The following is a 21476-nucleotide window of genomic DNA, read 5'->3' as shown; positions in this document are numbered from 1 at the left end:
GGGGTCCGTAGACTAATGCATGTCAAACTGGGGGTCCTTGAAATTAAACTGGTTGAGAATCACTGCTAAAATCTTCTCATATGGGGGTCCCTCGCATGTCTTTTCAAATGGGGTCTGCGGTATAATTAGCGGGATAATTTGGGGGTCCTTGACATGAAAAGGTTTGGGAACCACTGCTGTGTACAGTACATGGTTCCATGAACTGTCCTGTGAGTGTAATTAATCTTCCTATGTGCTGTATGTATATCTCTGAAGTTATCTTGTTTATGTCCTAGGTATGCCCGGCTCCAGAATCTGCCTCTCACCACCTCACACAGAATCTCCCAGGATGAATGCACGGAGCTGAGAAAGTAAGACTCCCTTCCTTCAGGGTCAGACTAAGACTAAGACTAAGCTTTTCAGCACACAGAACGAACAAGGTCCCTTTTTAATAGTAGATGGGATACTTAATCCCACCGTTAGTTTAGAGTGGACAATTACGGTAGCAAAAGTGAAATCAAACACTTTGATAAAACACGGAAGGAAAGGGAGGAGGAGAGATCACCAGCCCCGCTCTTCCCTTTGTCCTTCAGTGTCTCTAAGATATTCTCTAACTTTAATGATTACGATGATGATTACAAATTCAGTTGTTATATCAACAGATCTAGACTTAATGGAAGCATTAGACATTACACTACATGGTCAATTTGTACAATGAAAACTCAACTCTTTGAGTTCAATCTCCATAATAAATGTACGGCTAAAGGAGAATGTGATTATGTTTGCCCTTTTTTGTTTTGTGTCTGCTTTAGTATTGATTTTGTCGACTGAAACTATGACGAAAAATGTTCGTCATAGTTCGTAGTTCGTCGAAAAACGAATTAAAAACTAAATGAAACCTTTGACCAAATAGACAATTATGTCAACAAATACAAACTAGACTAAAATGTTAGGGAGGGACTAGTGGAGAAGAGTTGGTTGCATGCTGAAAATTGCAAGCTTGTAGATCGGCAATTTTCAGCATGCAACGAAGTGTCAGCTAAACTCTTATGATATTTAGTCAACTACAACTAGACTTAAGGTATAACATTTCAAGTGACTAAAATCTACTGGGCTACTGGATTTAAGATGGCTCAGGGGCCACTCAGCAAAATTCCATAAGTCCAAGGGCCGCAGGCTAAAAATGTCAGTATTATTTTGAAACGTTTACAAATGTATTTTGTAACAGAGACTACACGACTAGTCTAAGAATTAAGGACACGCACAGTAAAAAGCTATCTATAAAATATATAAGGCCAAACCTCAATGAACAAAAACCTTGTGAATAATGATGTCACAAAACATTCACAAAATGTGAAGAGAACATATAATGAAAAGATAATTAAGTGGCTAATACTGGCTGCGGGTTGAGTAGCACTAGACTAAAACTTAACAGAATTTCATTCAAAAGACTAAAACTAAAAAACAAATCCCCCACTGTTCCGTTTCCCTTGCAGCACGGTGTCGTCTATCCTCGGAGCGTGGTTGGACCAGTACTCAGAGGACTTCTGGACTCCTCCAGACTACAGCTGTCTGCACCAGCTCATGTCCTATCTACACCTGCACTTCCCCGGGTCGGACCTGGAGCGCCGCTCGCGCAACCTCCTGGCCCACTTCCACCGGCGGCAGCAGTGTGAGCCCGATCACAACGGTACAGTGTTGACTGTGTCGACTAATGGTGCGTTCACACACAGCCTCGCGTATAGCGATACAAATATCACTGCGTGGATATTGGCCTCGCGTTTAGCGAGACCAATATCAATGCGTGGATAATGGCCTCGCGTTTAGCGAGACTAATATCACTGCGTGGATATTGGCCTCTCGTTTAGCGAGACTAATATCACTGCGTGGATATTGGCCTCGCGTTTAGCGAGACTAATATCACTGCGTGGATATTGGCCTCGCGTTTAGCGAGACTAATATCACTGCGTGGATATTGGCCTCGCGTTTAGCGAGACTAATATCACTGCGTGGATATTGGCCTCGCGTTTAGCGAGACTAATATCACTGCGTGGATATTAGCCTCGCGTTTAGCGAGACTAATATCACTGCGTGGATATTGGCCTCGCGTTTAGCGAGACTAATATCACTGCCTGGATATTAGCCTCGCGTTTAGCGAGACTAATATCACTGCCTGGATATTAGCCTCGCGTTTAGCGAGACTAATATCATATTTGCATACTGGTGGCCCCTGGTTGGTTATAACCTGTGTTATATTCCACACGAATCTGGTTGGTCATAGCAATTTTGGCCACGAAGTCCTCCTACAATTGAGAGGTGCCAGACTTAATCTGCCCGGGGCGATATATGCTTTGCAAAGGCTGGCTATGTGAGGCTAGCGGCTCATGCGGGGCATATGCAAAGATGCAAATTTGCAAAGATCACAGCATGCTGTATTCACGTGTGGCCGTACTAGTGATGTGTGTCAGCAAAAATAACTTTATCCTCCAGTTCCATGTTTTTTGTCAGCCAGAACAGGGTGGAGGAAAGAAAATGTGATTTGGTTGGTTTGCGCTTCGCTGTGTCATTGCAGCTACACTCTTAGCTTTGCATCTGGAAGTTGAACCCATAGCTCAGCTTCCATTTTTAGCATTGCAGCTTTGTGTCTTTTGCAGCAGCTCCAAACATTGGATTTGCTTCGTAGCTTGACGGCGCTGCATGGCTTCCATTGACAATGAATGGTAGACTGTGTCTTTGCATCTGCCCCGTGTGAACGCACCATGAGACTATGACGAAAAATGTTCTTCAACTACCTTTTTTTCCTCCACTTGACTAAAACTAAATAACGACTGACCTACGATGACTAAAAAACCCTAAACCACACCAGAGGGTTCGCCATGCAACTCCTTGCAACATGCAACCTCTTGCGGCTACTTGCAACCATTATTCCCAATGGCAACTTGCAAGGAGTTGCGTTGGTGTGGTTTGTTTTGTTGCGAGGAGTTGCAGCGGGTGTGTTTTGGGCCCAAGACTAAATATATTGACATTTTCGTCAACAAATAAAACTAGACAACATTTTTACGGAGGGACTAGTGGCCAAGAGATCCAGTAGAACTAAAAGAAAGGTCATTTTATGTTTGGTTGCATGCTGAAAATAGCAGCAAGACACATTGTGAGCTTGTTGATCGGCAGCATACCAAAATACATTTTAACCCATTCTGACCTGAGATCAGATTCATACGAGGTTTCCACTGGACACACACTGGTCTGATTAACCCATTCTGACCTGAGATCAGATTCTAAAAATGTCAGACGTTCTTCGATTTTTCAAAAATAGCAGACCTACAAGCTCGTAGCGCGCCACTCGGTGGCGCGCTATGAGCTTATAGATCTGCTATTTTTCGATAGCTAAAGCATGACATGATGCTAACACCAAAATGGGTTCACGTTCAGAATGGGTTAATTTGGGATTTGCTGTTTGCTGTATAATTCAATATTGAGCCCTTATATAATTCATGAGTTATTGAGTCCTTATATAACTGAATAGGCAATTGTAAGCTATTATAAGCATGCAACGCATCAAAATGCCAAGTATGATCTTCAAATCCAATGGAGAGAGGAGAAAAAATGAAAAGAAAAATACTGTATGAACAATGTACATTATACATACATGGAGTAGGGGCAGGAAAGCTGTTTGCAATAAAATAAATGGTAAATATATATAAATGCTAAATATTGAACTATTCTCAGTTTTTTTTTTTACTATGTACATTTTTGAAGACTAGCGACCATGTTGTAGGAACTTGAGGATTGAAAAAGAAGGAAAGAAAGACAAAATAAATTGATGTTCATCCAGGGTTTGTGTTTTTTTATGTATTTTTTTTTACAGGCGACCACATCGGCTGTCCTTTATATTATATTACAGTTATATTATAATTATATCATGTTACAGGCGACCACATCGGCTGTCCTTTATATATTACAGTTATAATATATTATAATTATATCATGTTACAGGGGACCACATCGGCTGTCCTTTATATATTACAGTTATATTATAATTATATCATGTTACAACTTACAGGGGACCACATCGGCTGTCCTTTATATATTACAGTTATAATATATTATAATTATATCATGTTACAGGGGACCACATCGGCTGTCTTTTATATATTACAGTTATATTATAATTATATCATGTTACAGGGGACCACATCGGCTGTCCTTTATATATTACAGTTATAATATATTATAATTATATTATGTTACAGGGGACCACATCGGCTGTCCTTTCGCTACACAGGAAGAGAGTGGCTTTGAGGATGAACTTCCTGCTTTCAGCTTCCTGTCGTTTGACCCCATCATGGTGGCGGAGCAGTTCACACTCATGGACGCTGTAAGATATCTCCCCTTCCCCTAAATGCCTGCTGATGTATATGGATTAGTTATGACGTCCCCACGGGGTGCATACTTAGTTTAGACTAGTCATTGGTTAGACATGGGTTAAGGTTTGGTTTAGGTGTGCTGCCCCGTGGGAGGTTAGGTTTAGGGTGAGGGTTTGAGATAGGTTGTAGTTGTAGGACTAATGACTGGTCTAACCAATGACTAGTCTAAACCAAAAACTGTCTAAACTCACAGGTCGTACGGTCTAAATGGGTTAATCCACGTGTACTGCATCCTGTCGCCTCCCCCTATCTCTCTCTAAGGACCTGTTCAAGAAGGTGGTTCCGTACCACTGCCTGGGCGGGATCTGGTCCCAGCGGGACAAGAAAGGGAAGGAGCACCTGGCGCCCACCATCCGCGCCACCGTGGCCCAGTTCAACTCCGTCACCAACTGTGTCATCACCACCTGCCTGAGCAACCCCACACTGAAGCCCAACCAGAGGTCCCGGCTCCTGGAGCGCTGGATAGAGGTGGCTAGGGTACGGAGAAACCTATACCAGAGGCAGTGTATTTTTTTTTTGTCAACTTAAAACTATGACGAAAAATGTTCGTTGACAACCTTTTTCCCACTGGCGAAAAAACGAAATGGAAACTACATGAAAACTAAGCTGCAATGACTAAAACTAAAGACTAAATATATACTGTCTATTTTGTCGACAAATAAAAACTAGACTAAAATGTTAGGAAGGGACTAGTGGACAAGAGATCCAGTATAAGTAAAAGACACAAGACATTTTACACTTGGTTGCATTCTGAAAATAGCCGATCTACAAGCTCGAGCTTGTAGATTGGCTATTTTCAGCAAGTGTAAACAGTCATTCCTTTTTTGTCAAATATGTTTTTATTGAACAGATTATAAATTATTACAAACATTATGATATGAAATACTTTTTTATGAAACAAAATGAAAGAAAAAATAAACAACGAAAAAGAGAAAGAAATCCCTTAACCCTCCCACCCATACTGCTCAGTGACACTGCATACTATAATAAGATGATAGAAAGCTCATGGAAAACATCTGAAAAGAAAATGGCGTACAGTCAACCATATCAATGGTATCCTGTCTATTAATCGTTTCTACTCAGGTAATGGACAAGGGGCAGCCAAACCTTATCAAACTGGCTCTCCCTGTTTCTCAGGAAATACCTTATTCTCTCAAGATGAAGTGTACTAGTCATTTCATTTAACCAGTGCTTAAATGCAGGAGCCTCCTCCTTCTTCCAGTGTGTCAGAATTAGTTTTTTCGCTGTAATCAGACCATATGAGAAGAGTTGTTTCTGCGCTCTTGTCAACATAGGCATGGAGTCTGACAAACCCAGAATTATTAGTACAGGATCGGGGTCAATATGAATACTCAAAATATCAGAGAGCGTCTCAAATATCTTAATCCAATATCTTTGTATCCGAGGGCAAAGGGCGAAGCTACAGTATGAAGAAGATTTGTATCTATTGTATTACATTTGTCACAATGCGAAGAAATATCTGGGTATATGTTATGTCATTTTAATTTGGAATAATGGAGTCTATGTATGACTCGAAACTGGATAAGGCAATGTCTGGAATTGATAGAGCACGCATTAATTTCTTCAAGGCTGTCTTCCCAGAGCTCGTCTGAAATTGAAGTCCCCAGCTCATTTTCCCATGCCAGCTTAATAGCTGATGTAGTAGGTAGGTTTGCCACTTGAAATGATTCATAAAGATGTGACACCCTCACGTCTGGTACTGTATTTAAACAGTCATTCCAACGGCATTTTAGTCGACTAAATCAACTGTAGATTTAGTCGACAAAAACTAGACTAACACTAAAACATTCCGGGTGACTAAAATGTGACTAAAACTAAACTAAAACCACACACATAGCTCCGTAAGGGAGTGGTTGCACCAAAAAAAAAAAAAAAAGGTTGTGTGTGTGTTTGAATGTGTGTAACTTAGTAGTGGACCTGTGTGTGCATACGAGTTCAACCTTATTGAGGGACAGTCAGTCACTGACCGATGGCAGGACAGTCAAAGAGGAATGTGTTGTATTGTTTTCCAGGAGTGTCGGATTCTAAAGAACTTCTCGTCGTTGCGAGCCATCCTGTCCGCACTGCAGTGCAATGCCATACACCGCCTGAAGAGGACCTGGGAGGAAGTATCGAGGTATGACGGAGCGATGGAACAAGTGCTTTAAACATGTTTGAAAGTGAAATATCCGTTTTAGAGATTCCATTTAGACCTGAGAAATGATTCAACAAATACCTTCTAAATCCTGACGGTTTTCTGAAAAAAAAACCATGTTTCTATGTCAGTGAAACGTTGTCAGTATTTAAATAAAGAACATCTTGCTAGTACCTATGGTGTGCGGGCTCCATCCAATTCACTGAAGTTTCTTTTAGCCCAGCACCCAGCCTGTCGATGTGCGTATTCTACGTCTGCTCTATGTCAGTGGTTCTCAACCTTTTTCACGTCAAGGACCCCCATAATTATCTGTATTCGCCATCTGAAAATATGTAGTTCCAGGGACCCCCCCCCCCCCAGAATCAAATATTTGAGTTAAAAACGTTTGCTGTGAAAAATATATATTCAAAGATTTGTGCAAAGATTGTTCAAAACTAACAGATCTACAAGCTCGTAGCGTGGCACTCGGTGCAGCGCTATGAGCTTGTAGATCTGCTATTTTCCAATAGCTAAAGTATAACATTATGCTTGAAACACCAAAAGCGTCCCCGCCCCATAATGGGTGAAAGGAGAGGTGAGCTAACGCCGGCCTCATTCTGTTCAACAGGGAGAACTTCCGCACCTTCCGTGAGCTGTCGGAGATCTTCTCGGACGACAACAACTACTCTCTCAGCCGAGAACTGCTGGTCAAGGTTGGTCAGACAGGAAGTTACTATTATGGAGTAGCGCCGGTCAAGTCATTGTGCATTAATCTCACGCTTAAACCCATTCAGACCTGTGGCCGATTCAGACGCGTTTCACACAACATCCCAGAAGGTCGTCGCTCAGACTAGACTTGTCCATCGTGCACACATGCACGTTATGACCATCGTCCGTCCCAGATAATAAAAACGTCTTTGATCATTTTCAGGGTGACCCCGGTGCATTTGTTAGCACTTTTTTTTGTCATCAAAGTTTTAATCATTTTTACAATAAAGCATACAAAATACACGTGACTTACACAAAAGAAAAATACAAGAAAGAACTAACAAAGACAAAGAACAAAACACAACTAGCAGTCAAAAACTACCCCAAAGGGACAACACCACCCCTCCACATTCTGTTGTTGACAATAGTGATTATATCATCTGTAATCTATTACAATTACAAATTGTTAATGCAACCATCCTTTTAATATACAAATAAAAGTAGTCCCATTATTTCATGGAACTAGCACATCGGGAGCAATTAGGGGTTCAGTGTCTTGCTCAAGGACACTTCGACAGTAACTCTGGGGGAGCCCGGGTTCGAACTGGCAACCTTACGGTTACCATCCAGGCACTCTACCCCTGAGCCACCGGTGGACCCCGCCCACACAACACATCTCTCTGTTTTTACTAAAACTACAACATGACATCACTGAGCCTCGGTGGACCCCGCCCACACAACACATCTCTCTGTTTTTACTAAAACTACAACATGACGTCACTGAGCCGCGGTGGACCCCGCCCACACAACACATCTCTCTGTTTTTACTAAAACTACAACATGACGTCACTGAGCAGCGGTGGACCCCGCCCACACAACACATCTCTCTGTTTTTACTAAAACTACAACATGACGTCACTGAGGTGGACCCCGCTCTGTTTTTACTAACCACCGTTTAGGTGGTCACCTCTTCACCGAGAAGTATGAATAGGCCTTCACTTTGCTACACTAGTTCCCAAACACTTGTTGGTCCCATTTGCAGGTCATGGACAACTTTTTATGGGTCCTTTAATTTTTTGTTTTTAATTATTATTATTTCAAAGGACAAATAAGCTAAAACTGTGATGAAAAATGAAAAATGAATTAAACACAACATGCAATGATATGTTTCAGTCATTATGAAGAGATCTAAGAAAAATCTAAGAAATTCCATGAATTAGAAAACAAATGTTTAAGAAGTAGTGAAAACTAAACGAAAACGATCTTCAAGCTCGAAGCGCGGCGTGAAGCGACGGCGTCGCTAGCTTGTAGATCTGCTGTTTTCACTAGATCGGATCCCGGGGAAAACATCACATTTCTCTTTTGGGAAAGGTTGGGATCAGATCATCGATTCCGACCAGCCCTCCCGCTCCGTCCCGTTGTGTCGGGGAGGAGCTCCTGTTTTCCAAACAAACAAATAATCAATCGCCCTTTGTGCGTTATGTAAAAATCTAACTCTGAAAGTGAAACGGATAAGAGGAAACGTACTGTAATATGACCTGTCATCATTGCAGCACATCCTCATATCTATCAGAGCACAGCTGCACTTCAGTTGGGCCCGAATGAACAAAATCTATAACTGAGCAAAGAAAAAACCTGCACCGTGTTTAGGAACATGGTGTGTCCTGTTGGGATACAACATGGAGCTATCACTCAGTGTTCCATGGCTGGGTGTTGAGCAGTTGATGGAGCTGTTTTCCTCTGTGTGCAATGGGCTCCGCATGCACACACAGAATAACTCTTCCTACTTCCGCGCCATTTCCCTACTTCCTTCACAGGTGGTACCGATGAGGCTAATTAAGGCTCTGTTCCATTTAGTGTGCAGTGGTCCCGGCCCCTCCCCCCATTTGGAACCCACTCAAGGACACTTTGAGACCCACTGAGGTAGCAGAGTGTTTCCAGTGAGCCAACACGCACAATAGCAGGGTAGGCTTACTTTGGTCCGACATATCATTGGTTCAAAGGAGCATTGGTCCGACTCGGTTAGGTTTAGGTGTGCTGCCCCGTGCTTGCGGTTATGGGTTTGGGTTATGGTTAGGGTGAGGGTTTGGGGTAGGTAACAGCACCCTAGAGTCTTTTTGACCAGAATGGAACAGAGCCTCCATTAGCATCATCGGTAACACCTGTGAAGGAAGTAGCGAAATAGGCCCATGGTCCTTCCAAAATGGCGTGCATGCAATATGCATAGAGCCCATTCAAACCACGTTAGTTGCTGACTGAGCACAATAAATGTACCGGAAGTGTGTTCAGGGACGCGATGACAACTGAACAGATTAATTATTATCGTTTTAACACGACATGCTATTGCTACAGTATCAGCATTTAGTTCAAGGTTCAAGGTTAGCTTTATTGTCCCTTGCGGGAAATTGGTTTGCAGCCAGATCATAGTAAAAATACACACAAAATACACACAACAACAACATTCAATACAGGACTAAGAACAGGGCACCAGAGACAGAGAATTCATGACATACAGTAGTAGCAAAGTCAGCAAAAGTGCATTAGTGGGCAGTATGTGCAAAAGGGCATTTAATATTCAACCTTTAATCCAGGGGTTCTCAACCTGTGGGTCGCGACCCCTCAGGGGGTCCCGAAATTATTTTGGGGGTCCCCAGAAGATTTTCCCTGGCATAATCAAGGAGTGTGACATGCAAGGCGTGGAAGGAATATCCCAAAGACTGTAAACAAAATGGGACGCAATGCCTCTCAGCTTGGCACTACAGCATCAAGGGTTGGATTGGGGGTTAGTTAGATCAACTACAAATGATTCCCGAGCGTGGCACAGCTGCGGCTCACCGCCGCTCCAAGAGATGGGTCAAATGCGGAGAACAAATCTCGCATGCGGCAATATATGTGACAAAATAGTAGGACTTTTAACTAACTTAACTATAACTTTAACATGAACTCCTGTCTGGTGGTGGTGGCAATGATCAGTAGTAAAGTTTTTCTTTTTTTTTTAAAAGGTCAAGGTCTTCATAGTCAGGAAGGGAGGGAACAGGAGAAGCTTTGAGTTAGGGTTTTCGTATCATGCATGGCCCTATACCAGCCCGGTTACGGCACAGCATTGTGGATTAGGCCAGTTATCATACATATTTCAAACTTGGTTATCTTTCAGGCAGGTATTGCACTTCATTCTTTCCAGATCAGAGACAGCTATAGATTCCATTCTCTTTGATGGAGTCTACAGGGAATGTGCTAATTCAGTTCACAGCAGCAGAAGTTCTCCTTCTGCACTTCACTTCATAATGGATTATTCATTAGGTGGAGTTTATTTAGAATCATCTCCCCGTCTCTTGCTTTGGATCAGGGTTCCTACACAGTGTTTGGAACTGAAGTATGGGAATTAAATTGCATTATTTTTGGATCGTGGGGCTTCAACACATTTTTTTATAAAAGTATGGTATAAAAACGGCACAGGTGAGGTGACCTGTGCTGTTCCGTCGCGAATATTTTTTATAATTTATTATTCAAATGTGAGTTGCGAGCCACACCTATAGTTCTTGTTCTTGATCAAAATATTGATCACGATTAGCGTAGTATATGATTATACTAACTGTCATTGTGGTTAGGACAATTACTGTACAGGGATCAGTGTTGTTTTTGTCGACTAAAACTAAGGCAAAGAATAATCGTCGACTACCTTTTTTCACTGCTGAAAACTAAATGAAAACTAAGCTACGATGACTAAGACTAAATATACTGACAATTTCGTCAACGCATAAAAACTAGACCAAAATGTTATGAAGGGACCACTGGACAAGAGATCCAGTATAAGTCATTTTACACTTAGTTGCATGCTGAAAATAGCAGATCTACAAGTTTGCGACTCGTTGTGAGCTTGTAGATCAGCTATTTTCAGCAAGTGTAAAAACAGTCATTACGATACATTACATTATACGATAAAATACATCTTGTGATATTTAGTCGACTAAAACTAGACTAACATTAAAACAGTCCAGGTGACTAAATTAAAACTATTGGAGAGACTATGACTAAAACTAAAATCAAAATGTGCTGCCAAACAACACTGACAGGGATATATATGGCATAGCAGATATCACTGACACTGCCCAGACCACTTCAATACACCTACACACAATCCTTCCACTTCTACACATTACTATTATACAGTATAACGGCACCGAAGAGAAAGCAGAGAAACTATGAGTCGAACTCGGAAAGTATACCCAGTGCTGATTGGTTCTGGCTGAATGCTTCACAATCCTGCAACCCCCCCCCCCCCCACGTAACATGAGCTCCACAGCTGGGCCTGACGACGCTGTGCACAAAGCAGTGGAATGGAGAACGCAACTATGTCGTACAATTACAAAAAGAAATGACTGTCTTCCAGTAAACTTTTGAGTTACATTTACTTGACACGAGTATATCCATTAATACTTAAAAACGTCTGCTCCACTACACCTCAGAGGATGAATACAATTTATATTTACGTCAAATACTTTGACGATAAAAGTATAAAATACTTTGTTTTTGTTTGTTTGAATGCAGGCCTTTGACTTGTACCACAGTATTTCTACATTGTGGTATTGTTACTGTTACTTAAGAACAAGTAAAGAACAAGATGTACTTGTTCTTTTACAAGTAGTACATCTTCAGCCACGGTGCAGATGTAGCTGTTCCAGAACATGCGTACGCCCTCGACACACTCTACAGCGGCAGGGACGTGTGTTAGAGAGGCAGGGGCTGACATCCCGTAAGAGGGCACTTTTGGGCAAAAATAACAGATCTACAAGTTCTCAACGTGACGCAGAGCGACGCGCTGAGAGCTTGTAGATCAGCTATTTAGCGGGGCGCAACCCAGCACGCTTTAGCTAGTGGAGATGCGGTGTAACGACCTGGATTTCCAAACAAATTCTTTCAGTGCCAAATGCTGCGTTCCAAGTTCAGGAGACTTCGGAGAAAAAAAATGAATTCTCCTGAATGCTGCCTTCCTTCCGGCATGGAAAGGAGTGGCATTTAGCATTTATTTCACCATCAGTAAATGCTGAATTCGTGGTCTGGAAAGGGCAGTTGTTTTACAGACGGGTAAAAGGGCAGGGGACTGAAGCCCCCTTTTGATGTCTTATGTGTGGACGTCCCTCTACTGTACGGCGGTAATGTGGCTCACCAGGCTCTACTGTACGGCGGTAATGTGGCTCACCAGGCTCTTATCTACACCTGCCACAAGCTTCTGACTCCTGACATCATCGAACGGGGGGGGGGGGGGGGGGGGGATTCCCTCGGGGGCCCAGTCTGCCCTGGGTGATTCCCTCGGGGCTGGGCTGGGCTATTCTAGCGTGACGTAGCCAGACTTATCTGCCTTTGCAATGCGTTTGTCTGTCTCTACACAAGGATAGGGCTATTCTGCCAACACTCTGGTGGTGTCAAGTAGTCAGGGGGGGTCAGGTTCCAGCTGTTAAGTGGTTCAAGTACAGGTTTCCCCAACACACCAGTGTTTTCGTCGACTTTTTTTCACTGACAAACTAAATGAAAACTAAGCTATGATGACTAAATATATTGACAATTCCATCAACAAATAAAAACTAGAGTAAAATGTTAGGAAGGGACTATAGTGGACAAGAGATCCAGTATATTTCTTTGCTCTCAAATCCTTGCTTCTGGGAGGTCCCTGACTGGAACGAAATATTTTGAGTTGGGGGTCGGAGGCCAAATGCATACTATAATTTTGAGCGTCCACAGTGATATAGAAACGTACGTTATTTTCAGAAAACTGTCAGGATTTAGAATACATTTTTATAGATCGGCCTCAGGTCTTAATGGGTTAATGTCAATGGGTAACATGTCTGTTTTATTTGCACAAGTGATAATTAAAGGTGATATAGACAAGTTTTCAGCCAAAATTTAAAATATATATAAATGTATTCTTTTGGCCTTTTCCCCCTGTATCTTTCCCTATATTATGATGCTGAGGTGTTCTCCTGCAACAGCACACTCCCCCTTTTCCCCCCTGTGGCTGAATGCACTGTTTATATCCACTACAGTTTACTACTCGGGACGTCGGAGGGGATTTAATCTTTTAGCCAATTGCAGCGCGAGGCAGTGACGGTGTGTTCAACCCAGCACTGCAGTATTATAATGAAAATGCGATGCGATTTCAATTGCAATGTATAATGTTATCCCCATATCTTAGTTTCACTAACATTGTTCATGTGAAATAGTATGTTTATGATTTAATATGTAAGCCTTTTGATATGATGAGAATCGCTATGTATAGTGCATGGTTGGGTGGTGTGAAACTGAACAACACCAGCAGCAATAAGCACCCCACAGAACTCAGGATCCTTAGTCACAGAACAACTCAGACCCCAATAAAATCTCCTGTTTAGGCCTACATCAATATCGTTCTCGTTCATGTGGAGTGGATTGTATGTGCTTTTGTTGAAATGGTGGAAGTGGAAGTGAGTAATAGTATTTCACCCTGCACCGCCGCGGCGGCCGGCTTGAAGCATGCATTCAACCCGTGCTCACCAACGGTGACAGGCCGTCGCGGATCATCATAGCGATTTTTCTTCATTGCAATGAATAACCGTGGACAGAGTAGTTCACATGAATGAACGATGCTGTAGTGGCATGGGGCATTTGAGGGGCAATATGTTTTATATGCACGATTACAAATAAAAGAGAATTGAATTGAGAGCCAGTGAGTCTCCTCTACTTCCTACTTCCTCATTTGCGGGACTCGGTGTGATATTGCGATTATGCTACAGTTACCCTTAAAAAAACATGTCAACTCAATGTCATTGTTGTAACTAAGATATCGATAGAAATTCATAATTTTGTAATGTCATATTTAGCCATACGAGCGCAATATCCATAGCGTCCCAGCAGCAACAACAATCCCATAGCCTGAAGTGACCTGGCTCAGCCAATAGAATGAGGGGGGGAGGGGGGTGGAGCTAGATATGCATTTGTTTGGAAACACTCACTCACTTCTGTGTACAAACACTGGAAACTTGTCTATATCACCTTTAAACATTATGTAATATATATATATATATATATATATATATATATAGGGTATATGAAAATGTTAAGAAGGGTTGCTTGTGTGCGTTCTCTAATGTCTCTGTATCCTGCTGTGTGTAGGAGGGAACTTCTAAATTCGCCACTCTGGAGTTAAACCCCAAGCGAGCTCAGAGGAGGCACCAACAGCAGAGGGAACTGGTGAGTGTGTGATTTTTGTATTAATAATATTGTTTATTATTACTATTATTACCTTGTCTATCCAGGAATGGCTGCCGCCTGTGCATGCGTTCATTTTCATTCAAACAGCTGTACGTCCTGGGATTCTCTCATTCTCTTGTCCGTTTACTGCTGGCCAATGAGCAACTTCCCCTGGAGCTATTTTGTGAGAAATGCCTTAGACCTGACAAAAAATCTTCAAAATCATGACAGTTTTCTGTGTTGTGTTTCTATATCAGTGGTGCTCATTGCTCAATATTTCATGTCAAGGAACCCCAGAATGATCTGTATTTGGATCGTAGAGTGAGAGTGTACTGGTGGCACAGGTTAGGTGTTATGCTACCACCTAGTGGCAATAATGGAGTTAATGTGGTTTTATCATTAACTCTGTTCCCAGGGAGTGATGCAGGGAACCATTCCTTATCTGGGGACCTTCCTCACTGACCTGGTCATGATGGACACGGCTATGAAGGATTACTCTGAGGTAAAGACACGTTTAGAAATAATGACAATGATAGCGTTACGGGCGGCTGTGGCTCAGGAGGTAGAGCGGGTCGTCCAATGATCCGTGGGTCGGCGGTTCGAATCCCGGCTCCTCCCGTCCACAGTCATGTCGAAGTGCCCTCGGGCAAGACACTGAACGAACATGCGTCGCTGGGTGCGAGCTCGCCACCATTGGTATGTGGGAAGTGAGGACGCTGGTGTCGACTGTTTGCCTGTTCACCTCCCAATATATGAATGAATGGACCATTGTTAAAGCACTTTGAGTGCTTAGAAAAGCACTGCAAAAAATTCAATTCATTCATTATTTTAACGACCATGGAGGCTAGTCGTTTCTGTCTGTCTGTCTGTCAAAACAAAGTGTGTATGCATGCTGCTTGCCTCTAGGCCACGGTAGTACCGCTGCAAATGTCTTTCACATCTTGAAATGTTCTGTAACTTTCATGTCATAATGGAGGTCAGTGAATGAATGGGGCATAGCCTGGTAAACCCTCCCGGGCGCAGAATTAAAATTTAATTTCTATTCTGCTGCAGAAAAATCAAATTAATTGCGATGTCTGACCAGGGTCGCTCACAATGCCTAAATAAATGGATCCAGGGTAGCTCACCATGCCTAAATAAATGGATCCAGGGTAGCTCACCATGCCTAAATAAATGGAGCCAGGGTAGCTCACCATGCTAAATAAATGGAGCCAGGGTAGCTAACAATGCCTAAATAAATGGAGCCAGGGTAGCTCACAATGCCTAAATAAATGGATCCAGGGTAGCTCACCATGCCTAAATAAATGGAGCCAGGGTAGCTCACAATGCCTAAATAAATGGATCCAGGGTAGCTCACCATGCCTAAATAAATGGAGCCAGGGTAGCTCACCATGCTAAATAAATGGAGCCAGGGTAGCTAACAATGCCTAAATAAATGGAGCCAGGGTAGCTCACCATGCCTAAATAAATGGAGCCAGGGTCGCTCACAATGCCTAAATAAATGGAGCCAGGGTTGCTCACAATGCTAAATAAATGGGGCCAGGGTAGCTCACCATGCTAAATAAATGGAGCCAGGGTAGCTCACCATGCTAAATAAATGGAGCCAAGGTCGCTCACAATGCCTAAATTAATGGAGCCAGGGTAGCTCACCATGCTAAATAAATGGAGCCAGGGTCGCTCACAATGCCTAAATAAATGGAGCCAGGGTAGCTCACAATGCCTAAATAAATGGAGCCAGGGTCGCTCACAATGCCTACATAAATGGAGCCAGGGTAGCTCACAATGCCTAAATAAATGGGGCCAGGGTCGCTCACAATGCCTAAATAAATGGTGCCAGGGTAGCTCACCATGCTATATAAATGGAGCCAGGGTCGCTCACAATGCCTAAATAAATGGAGCCATGGTGGCTCACCATGCCTAAATAAATGGAGCCAGGGTAGCTCACCATGCTAAATAAATGGAGCCAGGGTGGCTCACAATGCCTAAATAAATGGAGCCAGGGTCGCTCACAATGCCTAAATAAATGGGGCCATGGTGGCTCACCATGCTAAATAAATGGGGCCATGGTGGCTCACCATGCCTAAATAAATGGAGCCAGGGTAGCTCACCATGCTAAATAAATGGGGCCATGGTGGCTCACCATGCTAAATAAATGGGGCCATGGGTTGTGCTGAAACCTTTGCACAAATATAGAGGCACGCGTAGGGGTGGGTCCCGAATCTCGGGACCAAATATGTACCGAACCAAACGTGCCTGGGTACCGGGTACCCATTACAATAATTCAATTTCGGTTCTCTCTATCGGTTCCCACAGACACGCAGTCACACGATATTTATTTATTTTCTTCCCTTAATAGATGCGCAGGGAACAGAGCTCATCTACAAGCTTACATTGCGTTGCATTAGCGACGAGTTGTGGGCTTGTGGCTTGCAGAGGCGGAGCCATCTCTCTGCATGGAGTTAGTTGTCGAGGAGTCTAGAGACAGTGACACGCGCTGTGCCTGGCACTGAGGCAACGTCATTATTAAAGTTTCTTAAACGTAATTTTCAAGTGAAGTTTATGGGAGGAAACTTTTAAGAGGGGACAGGAATCTTGCGCCTTGTCTGAGTCTTCACTGCATACGTGCGTAGCACGCTGGCTGCGCAGCATTGAATCAACATGAGACAAGGAGAGAAAGCGTTGGTGCACTCACTTCGAGTGCGCACCCGTGTGTGTGTGACTGAGTGTGTGTGTGTGTGTGTGTGTGTGTGTGTGTGTGTGTGTGTGTGAGATCACGGTGTAGGGTCCAGATACCCAGTCTAAGGTGGCGAAAAAACAACAAAAGATAGCCTACTTTGGGCAGCCCGTGTGCATGCACATTTCTGTTAGTAGCAAACCACAGCATGCAAGCCGCCTTTGTTTTCAATGATCCCCCATTGATGCGCTGCCCCCTCCCCTTCATTAGCGATGCTAATTTACACAGTCAATCGTGTGTTTGTTGCTCTCAGATCTCAGACATGCTTTTATTTGTTATTGGTAATAAGAGAAGTAGCCTACTACAACACTATTGCCCTGGGTAAATACAGAATCGATATTATATAGATACATTTAAAAGAATCACTATATTATCCACAAATGGCTCAATAAAGGAGAAGATGTTATACTATTCATTATACATTACTTTAGTATACAGTATACACTCTGCTCTGACATGCCATGCAGACTGTGCACCACATGAGACTACATGAGACTATCTTTTAATTTTTTTCTAGATTTCTGACTTTGTGTTGCAGTGATGTGTTGCAGTGATGTTTATGTTGTGTATTCTCTCAGGCATATTTGTTGTCATTGTCAGTAGTAGTAAGAGGTAACTGTAGTATCCACAAATGGCTCAACTGTTAAAGGAAAGGATGTTGGCCTATACTCTATTCATCTGTCTTAAATCAAAGTCTTAAAAATAAAAGCTTTGTGAAAAAAAAAGATTGACCTTAAGTTTATACCATTTATTTTTTTACTATATTATCCACAAATGGCTCAACTGAATGAGGAGGAAGAGGATGTTACACTATTTATTCATTACATGTCTTAAATTGACATTGAGCTTTTTTGTTAAACATTTGACCTCTTTTATATAATTTTGGAACCGAAATAGGGAACCGTTAAGAACCGGAATCGATAAGCAGAACCGGAATCGGTACCGGACTCGGAAAAATCCTAACGATACCCATCCCTAGGCACGCGTCATATTAAGGTACCGCAGATGCGTCATACGCCTCTGACACCGGAGGCGTATGCACTAGCCGATCTACAAGCCCACAACGCGTCGCTGGGCTTGTAGATCGTCTATTTTCAGCAAGTGAAAAAACTGTCATTACGACCGTACGACGGCATCAAGGCCCACCAAAATACATTTTGTTCGACTGTGGATTTAGTCGACTAAAATCTTATGATATTTTGTCGACTAAATCTAGACTAACACTAAAACATTCCAGGTGACTGAAATGTGACTAAGACTTGCTGCCAAAAACAACACTGGTATTTAAAACATTGCACACCACGTGATTATAACTTCACCTAACGTTTGTCTGCCGTTCTGTCTTGCAGGGTGGCCTGATTAACTTTGAGAAGAGACGAAAGGTACGTTTGTTCAGCTTCTGTTGCTTTAATCTATGACTGTTTGATGCATTTCCTAACATTAGGGAAGGTTTGGGCATTTCTTGTATAACCAATTTTGGGCGGGAACCCCTTTTGGTGTTAGCATCATGTCATGCTTTAGCTAAAGAACGACAGAAGACTGTCATTTTCAAACAGACATTTTTAGAGTCTGATCTCAGGTCAAAATGGGATAAGCAGCATGCATCGCATATCTCAAAGGAAGCACTAATTTATCAGTATAAAACTGCTAAGGTCTTGTATGAGTTACAATAATATACAGTATTTTAAATATATATTAAATCATTCAAATGAATGACCCATTTATTTACTCATCGTGACCAGATTGTGATCGTTTTTGGTGTATTGTGTTAACCAATTTAAAACACCCCATCTATAATCACCATCACATTTTCACGATTTTTCAAAAATAGCTAAAGTACAACATAATGCTTAAAACACCAAAAGGGTGAATGGGTTAAGTCACTGGTTCCTGAACAGTTGGTCGGGACCCATTTGTGGGTTGCGCGCACATTTTTATCTGTAACCTTATTCGCCGTTCCCGGCTATTTTTACAACATTTATCTGTGGAACCTAGTCAAACTAAATTGAATGCCTCAACTCTTCCAAGTACAAATAATCATATTTGAACCGGAGACCCCCCAAAGTAATCAGATACTTTGGGGGGTCTCCGGTTCAAATATGATTATTTTGGGGGGTCTCCAGTTCAAATATGATTACTTTGGGGGGTCTCCAGTTCAAATATGATTACTTTGGGGGGGTCTCCAGTTCAAATATGATAACTTTGGGGGGGTCACGGCCTGAAAAGGTTGAAGACCACCGTTCTGAGTATAACAAAAAGGCTGTAACGTGTATCCTCTGCTGCCCTCTGCAGGAGTTCGAGGTGATAGCACAGATCAAGTTGCTGCAGCTGGCATCCAACAACTACAGCTTCACTCAGGACAGCCACTTCAGAGAGTGGTTCTCCTCCGGGGTGGAGAAACTCACCGAGGCAGAGAGGTCAGTTCATGTTCTCCCCATGTCCCAGTGTCTTTTAGAGAGGTTCTCCCCCGGGGTGGAGAAACTCACCGAGGCAGAGAGGTCAGTTCATGTTCTCCCCATGTCCCAGTGTCTTTTAGAGAGGTTCTCCCCCGGGGTGGAGAAACTCACCGAGAAACTCAGAGAGGTCAGTTCATGTTCTCCCCATGTCCCAGTAATCAGAATGCAGATGTTCTGTCCTAATTCCTGACTTCACCAAGCATCTCGTTTTGAATATTAACGCTTCCAAAGAGAGAGACTTGACAGCGCGAGGTATAGTAATGGAACATTATACCTCCCGGTTTTGGGGGGGAAATGTAAGGCAGGGCTTTTCAGAAATGTCAAAATGTGGGTCTAATGGTCCCTGCACACTGAGCGCATTTTCAGGATTTCTAGCAGCGATTCTCCATCGGTTTTCCGAAAAACGCGTCCAGTGTGCAACCACCTTTAATGTGGGCACCCCACGTCGCTATTTTGAAAGAATGAAAGGTCACATAATGTGTTAATTGTTCCCACAGCTACAATCTGTCGTGTGAGATCGAGCCTCTGTCGGAGTCGGCCAGCAACACCCTGCGGGCCAAGAAGAACGGAGGCATCATGAAACGCTGGAGCGAGTAAGTGTCACGTGGCATTAACCCATTTTTGTTATGCTTTAGCTATTGAAAAATTGCAGATCTACAAGCTCATAGCGTGCCACCGAGTGGCGCACTACAAGCTTGTAGGTCTGCTATTTTTGAAAAATCAAAGAACCACTGACATAGAAATATAGCTTTTTCAGAAAACTGTCAGGACGTAACATTTCTGAAAAAGAACCTATGTATTTCTATATCAGTGGTTCTCAAACTATTTCATGTGAAGGACCCCAAAAATGATATGTAATTGGCCGCCGACCACAATCTGGAAATATATTGTTTCATGGATTTGAGTTAAAAACTCTGAAAGAATATATATTCAAAGATTTTTGCCACATTTTCGAAAATGGCAGATCCACAAGCTCGTAGCGTGGCACAGAGTGCCGTGCTCCAGACTTCCTTCTCCAGAGCAACATTAGTAACTTCCTCCTGGGGGATCCCAATTCCCGAGGCGTTTCAAGGCCAGTGAGTCGATGTAATCCCCCCAAACTGCGCCTTGGTCTGCCCCGGGGGTCTCCTCCCAGTGGGACGTGCATCGAAGACCTCCCTAGGGAGACTCTCGAGAGGCATCCTGACCAGATGCCCAAACACATTTTTTTCTTTTATTATTAATGTGCAAACCAACGTCTCATGTATCCCCCCTGCGTGTTGTTCTACGTCTCTCTCTCTCTCTAGTCGTCAGCTGACGGAGGCGGGCTCGGGGGGCGGGGCGTCAGGCTCCCATCACTCCAAGTCGTTCGACCACTCCCACTACAGGCCGTACCAATCGAGTGGAGGAGGGGGCGGGGGCGACAGCGGCGATGCCCTCAGCGTCACCTCTGTCAGCTCCAGCGGTTCGGACCTGGAGGATGTCAACGCCAGCTTCCTGTCCGACTCGCCCGAGGGACACGAGAGGAAGGTGAGGGAACAGGAAGAGGAAGCGGTGCGACAGATCGCAGCCATGAAACCCTTTCCCCTTCCTCCTTTACAAGAATAACCTTGACCTTGTATAGACTCTTCCTACTTCTGGGCTAGGAACAAAATGAAAGGAAAAGAGTGGACGCCATGACGCTCGTTGGTGGCAAATCTCGCACCGGAAGTTCCATGAAACCTTTGTCATTTTGTTCAGGAATATTTAAAGAAGACATATAACACATTATCGTCTGCTGTGTTGCTGTTCGATGTGTACACTACACTACACTGTCATTTTATAGAGTTATCTAA

General features: G+C 43.1%; 1 protein-coding gene across 6 annotated transcripts in view; it reads left to right on the top strand.

Annotated features, from left to right (window-relative positions):
* LOC310872526 (ral guanine nucleotide dissociation stimulator-like) overlaps nt 1-21476 on the top strand; it is a 74741-nt gene that overhangs the window by 42053 nt on the left and 11212 nt on the right. For 4 of the 6 annotated variants that reach the window (XM_083784462.1, XM_083784463.1, XM_083784460.1 and 1 more), the window contains exons 3-14: nt 276-350; nt 1476-1696; nt 4233-4357; nt 4668-4883; nt 6440-6543; nt 7169-7253; nt 14395-14472; nt 14888-14974; nt 18556-18588; nt 19499-19623; nt 20160-20255; nt 20949-21171. In XM_083784462.1, the coding sequence (XP_083640588.1) occupies nt 276-350; nt 1476-1696; nt 4233-4357; nt 4668-4883; nt 6440-6543; nt 7169-7253; nt 14395-14472; nt 14888-14974; nt 18556-18588; nt 19499-19623; nt 20160-20255; nt 20949-21171 (1468 nt within the window). The remainder of the gene's footprint in view (nt 1-275; nt 351-1475; nt 1697-4232; nt 4358-4667; nt 4884-6439; nt 6544-7168; nt 7254-14394; nt 14473-14887; nt 14975-18555; nt 18589-19498; nt 19624-20159; nt 20256-20948; nt 21172-21476) is intronic. The other 2 variants (XM_083784461.1, XM_083784459.1) reach the window with 1 other exon arrangement.

Source organism: Protomyctophum parallelum (assembly GCF_964188405.1).
Source record: "Protomyctophum parallelum genome assembly, chromosome: 15".
In the NCBI taxonomy this organism is placed as follows: Eukaryota; Metazoa; Chordata; class Actinopteri; order Myctophiformes; family Myctophidae; genus Protomyctophum; species Protomyctophum parallelum.
The sequence above is the reverse complement of the archived record's forward strand: the minus strand, read 5'-3'. Positions and strand labels throughout refer to the sequence as shown.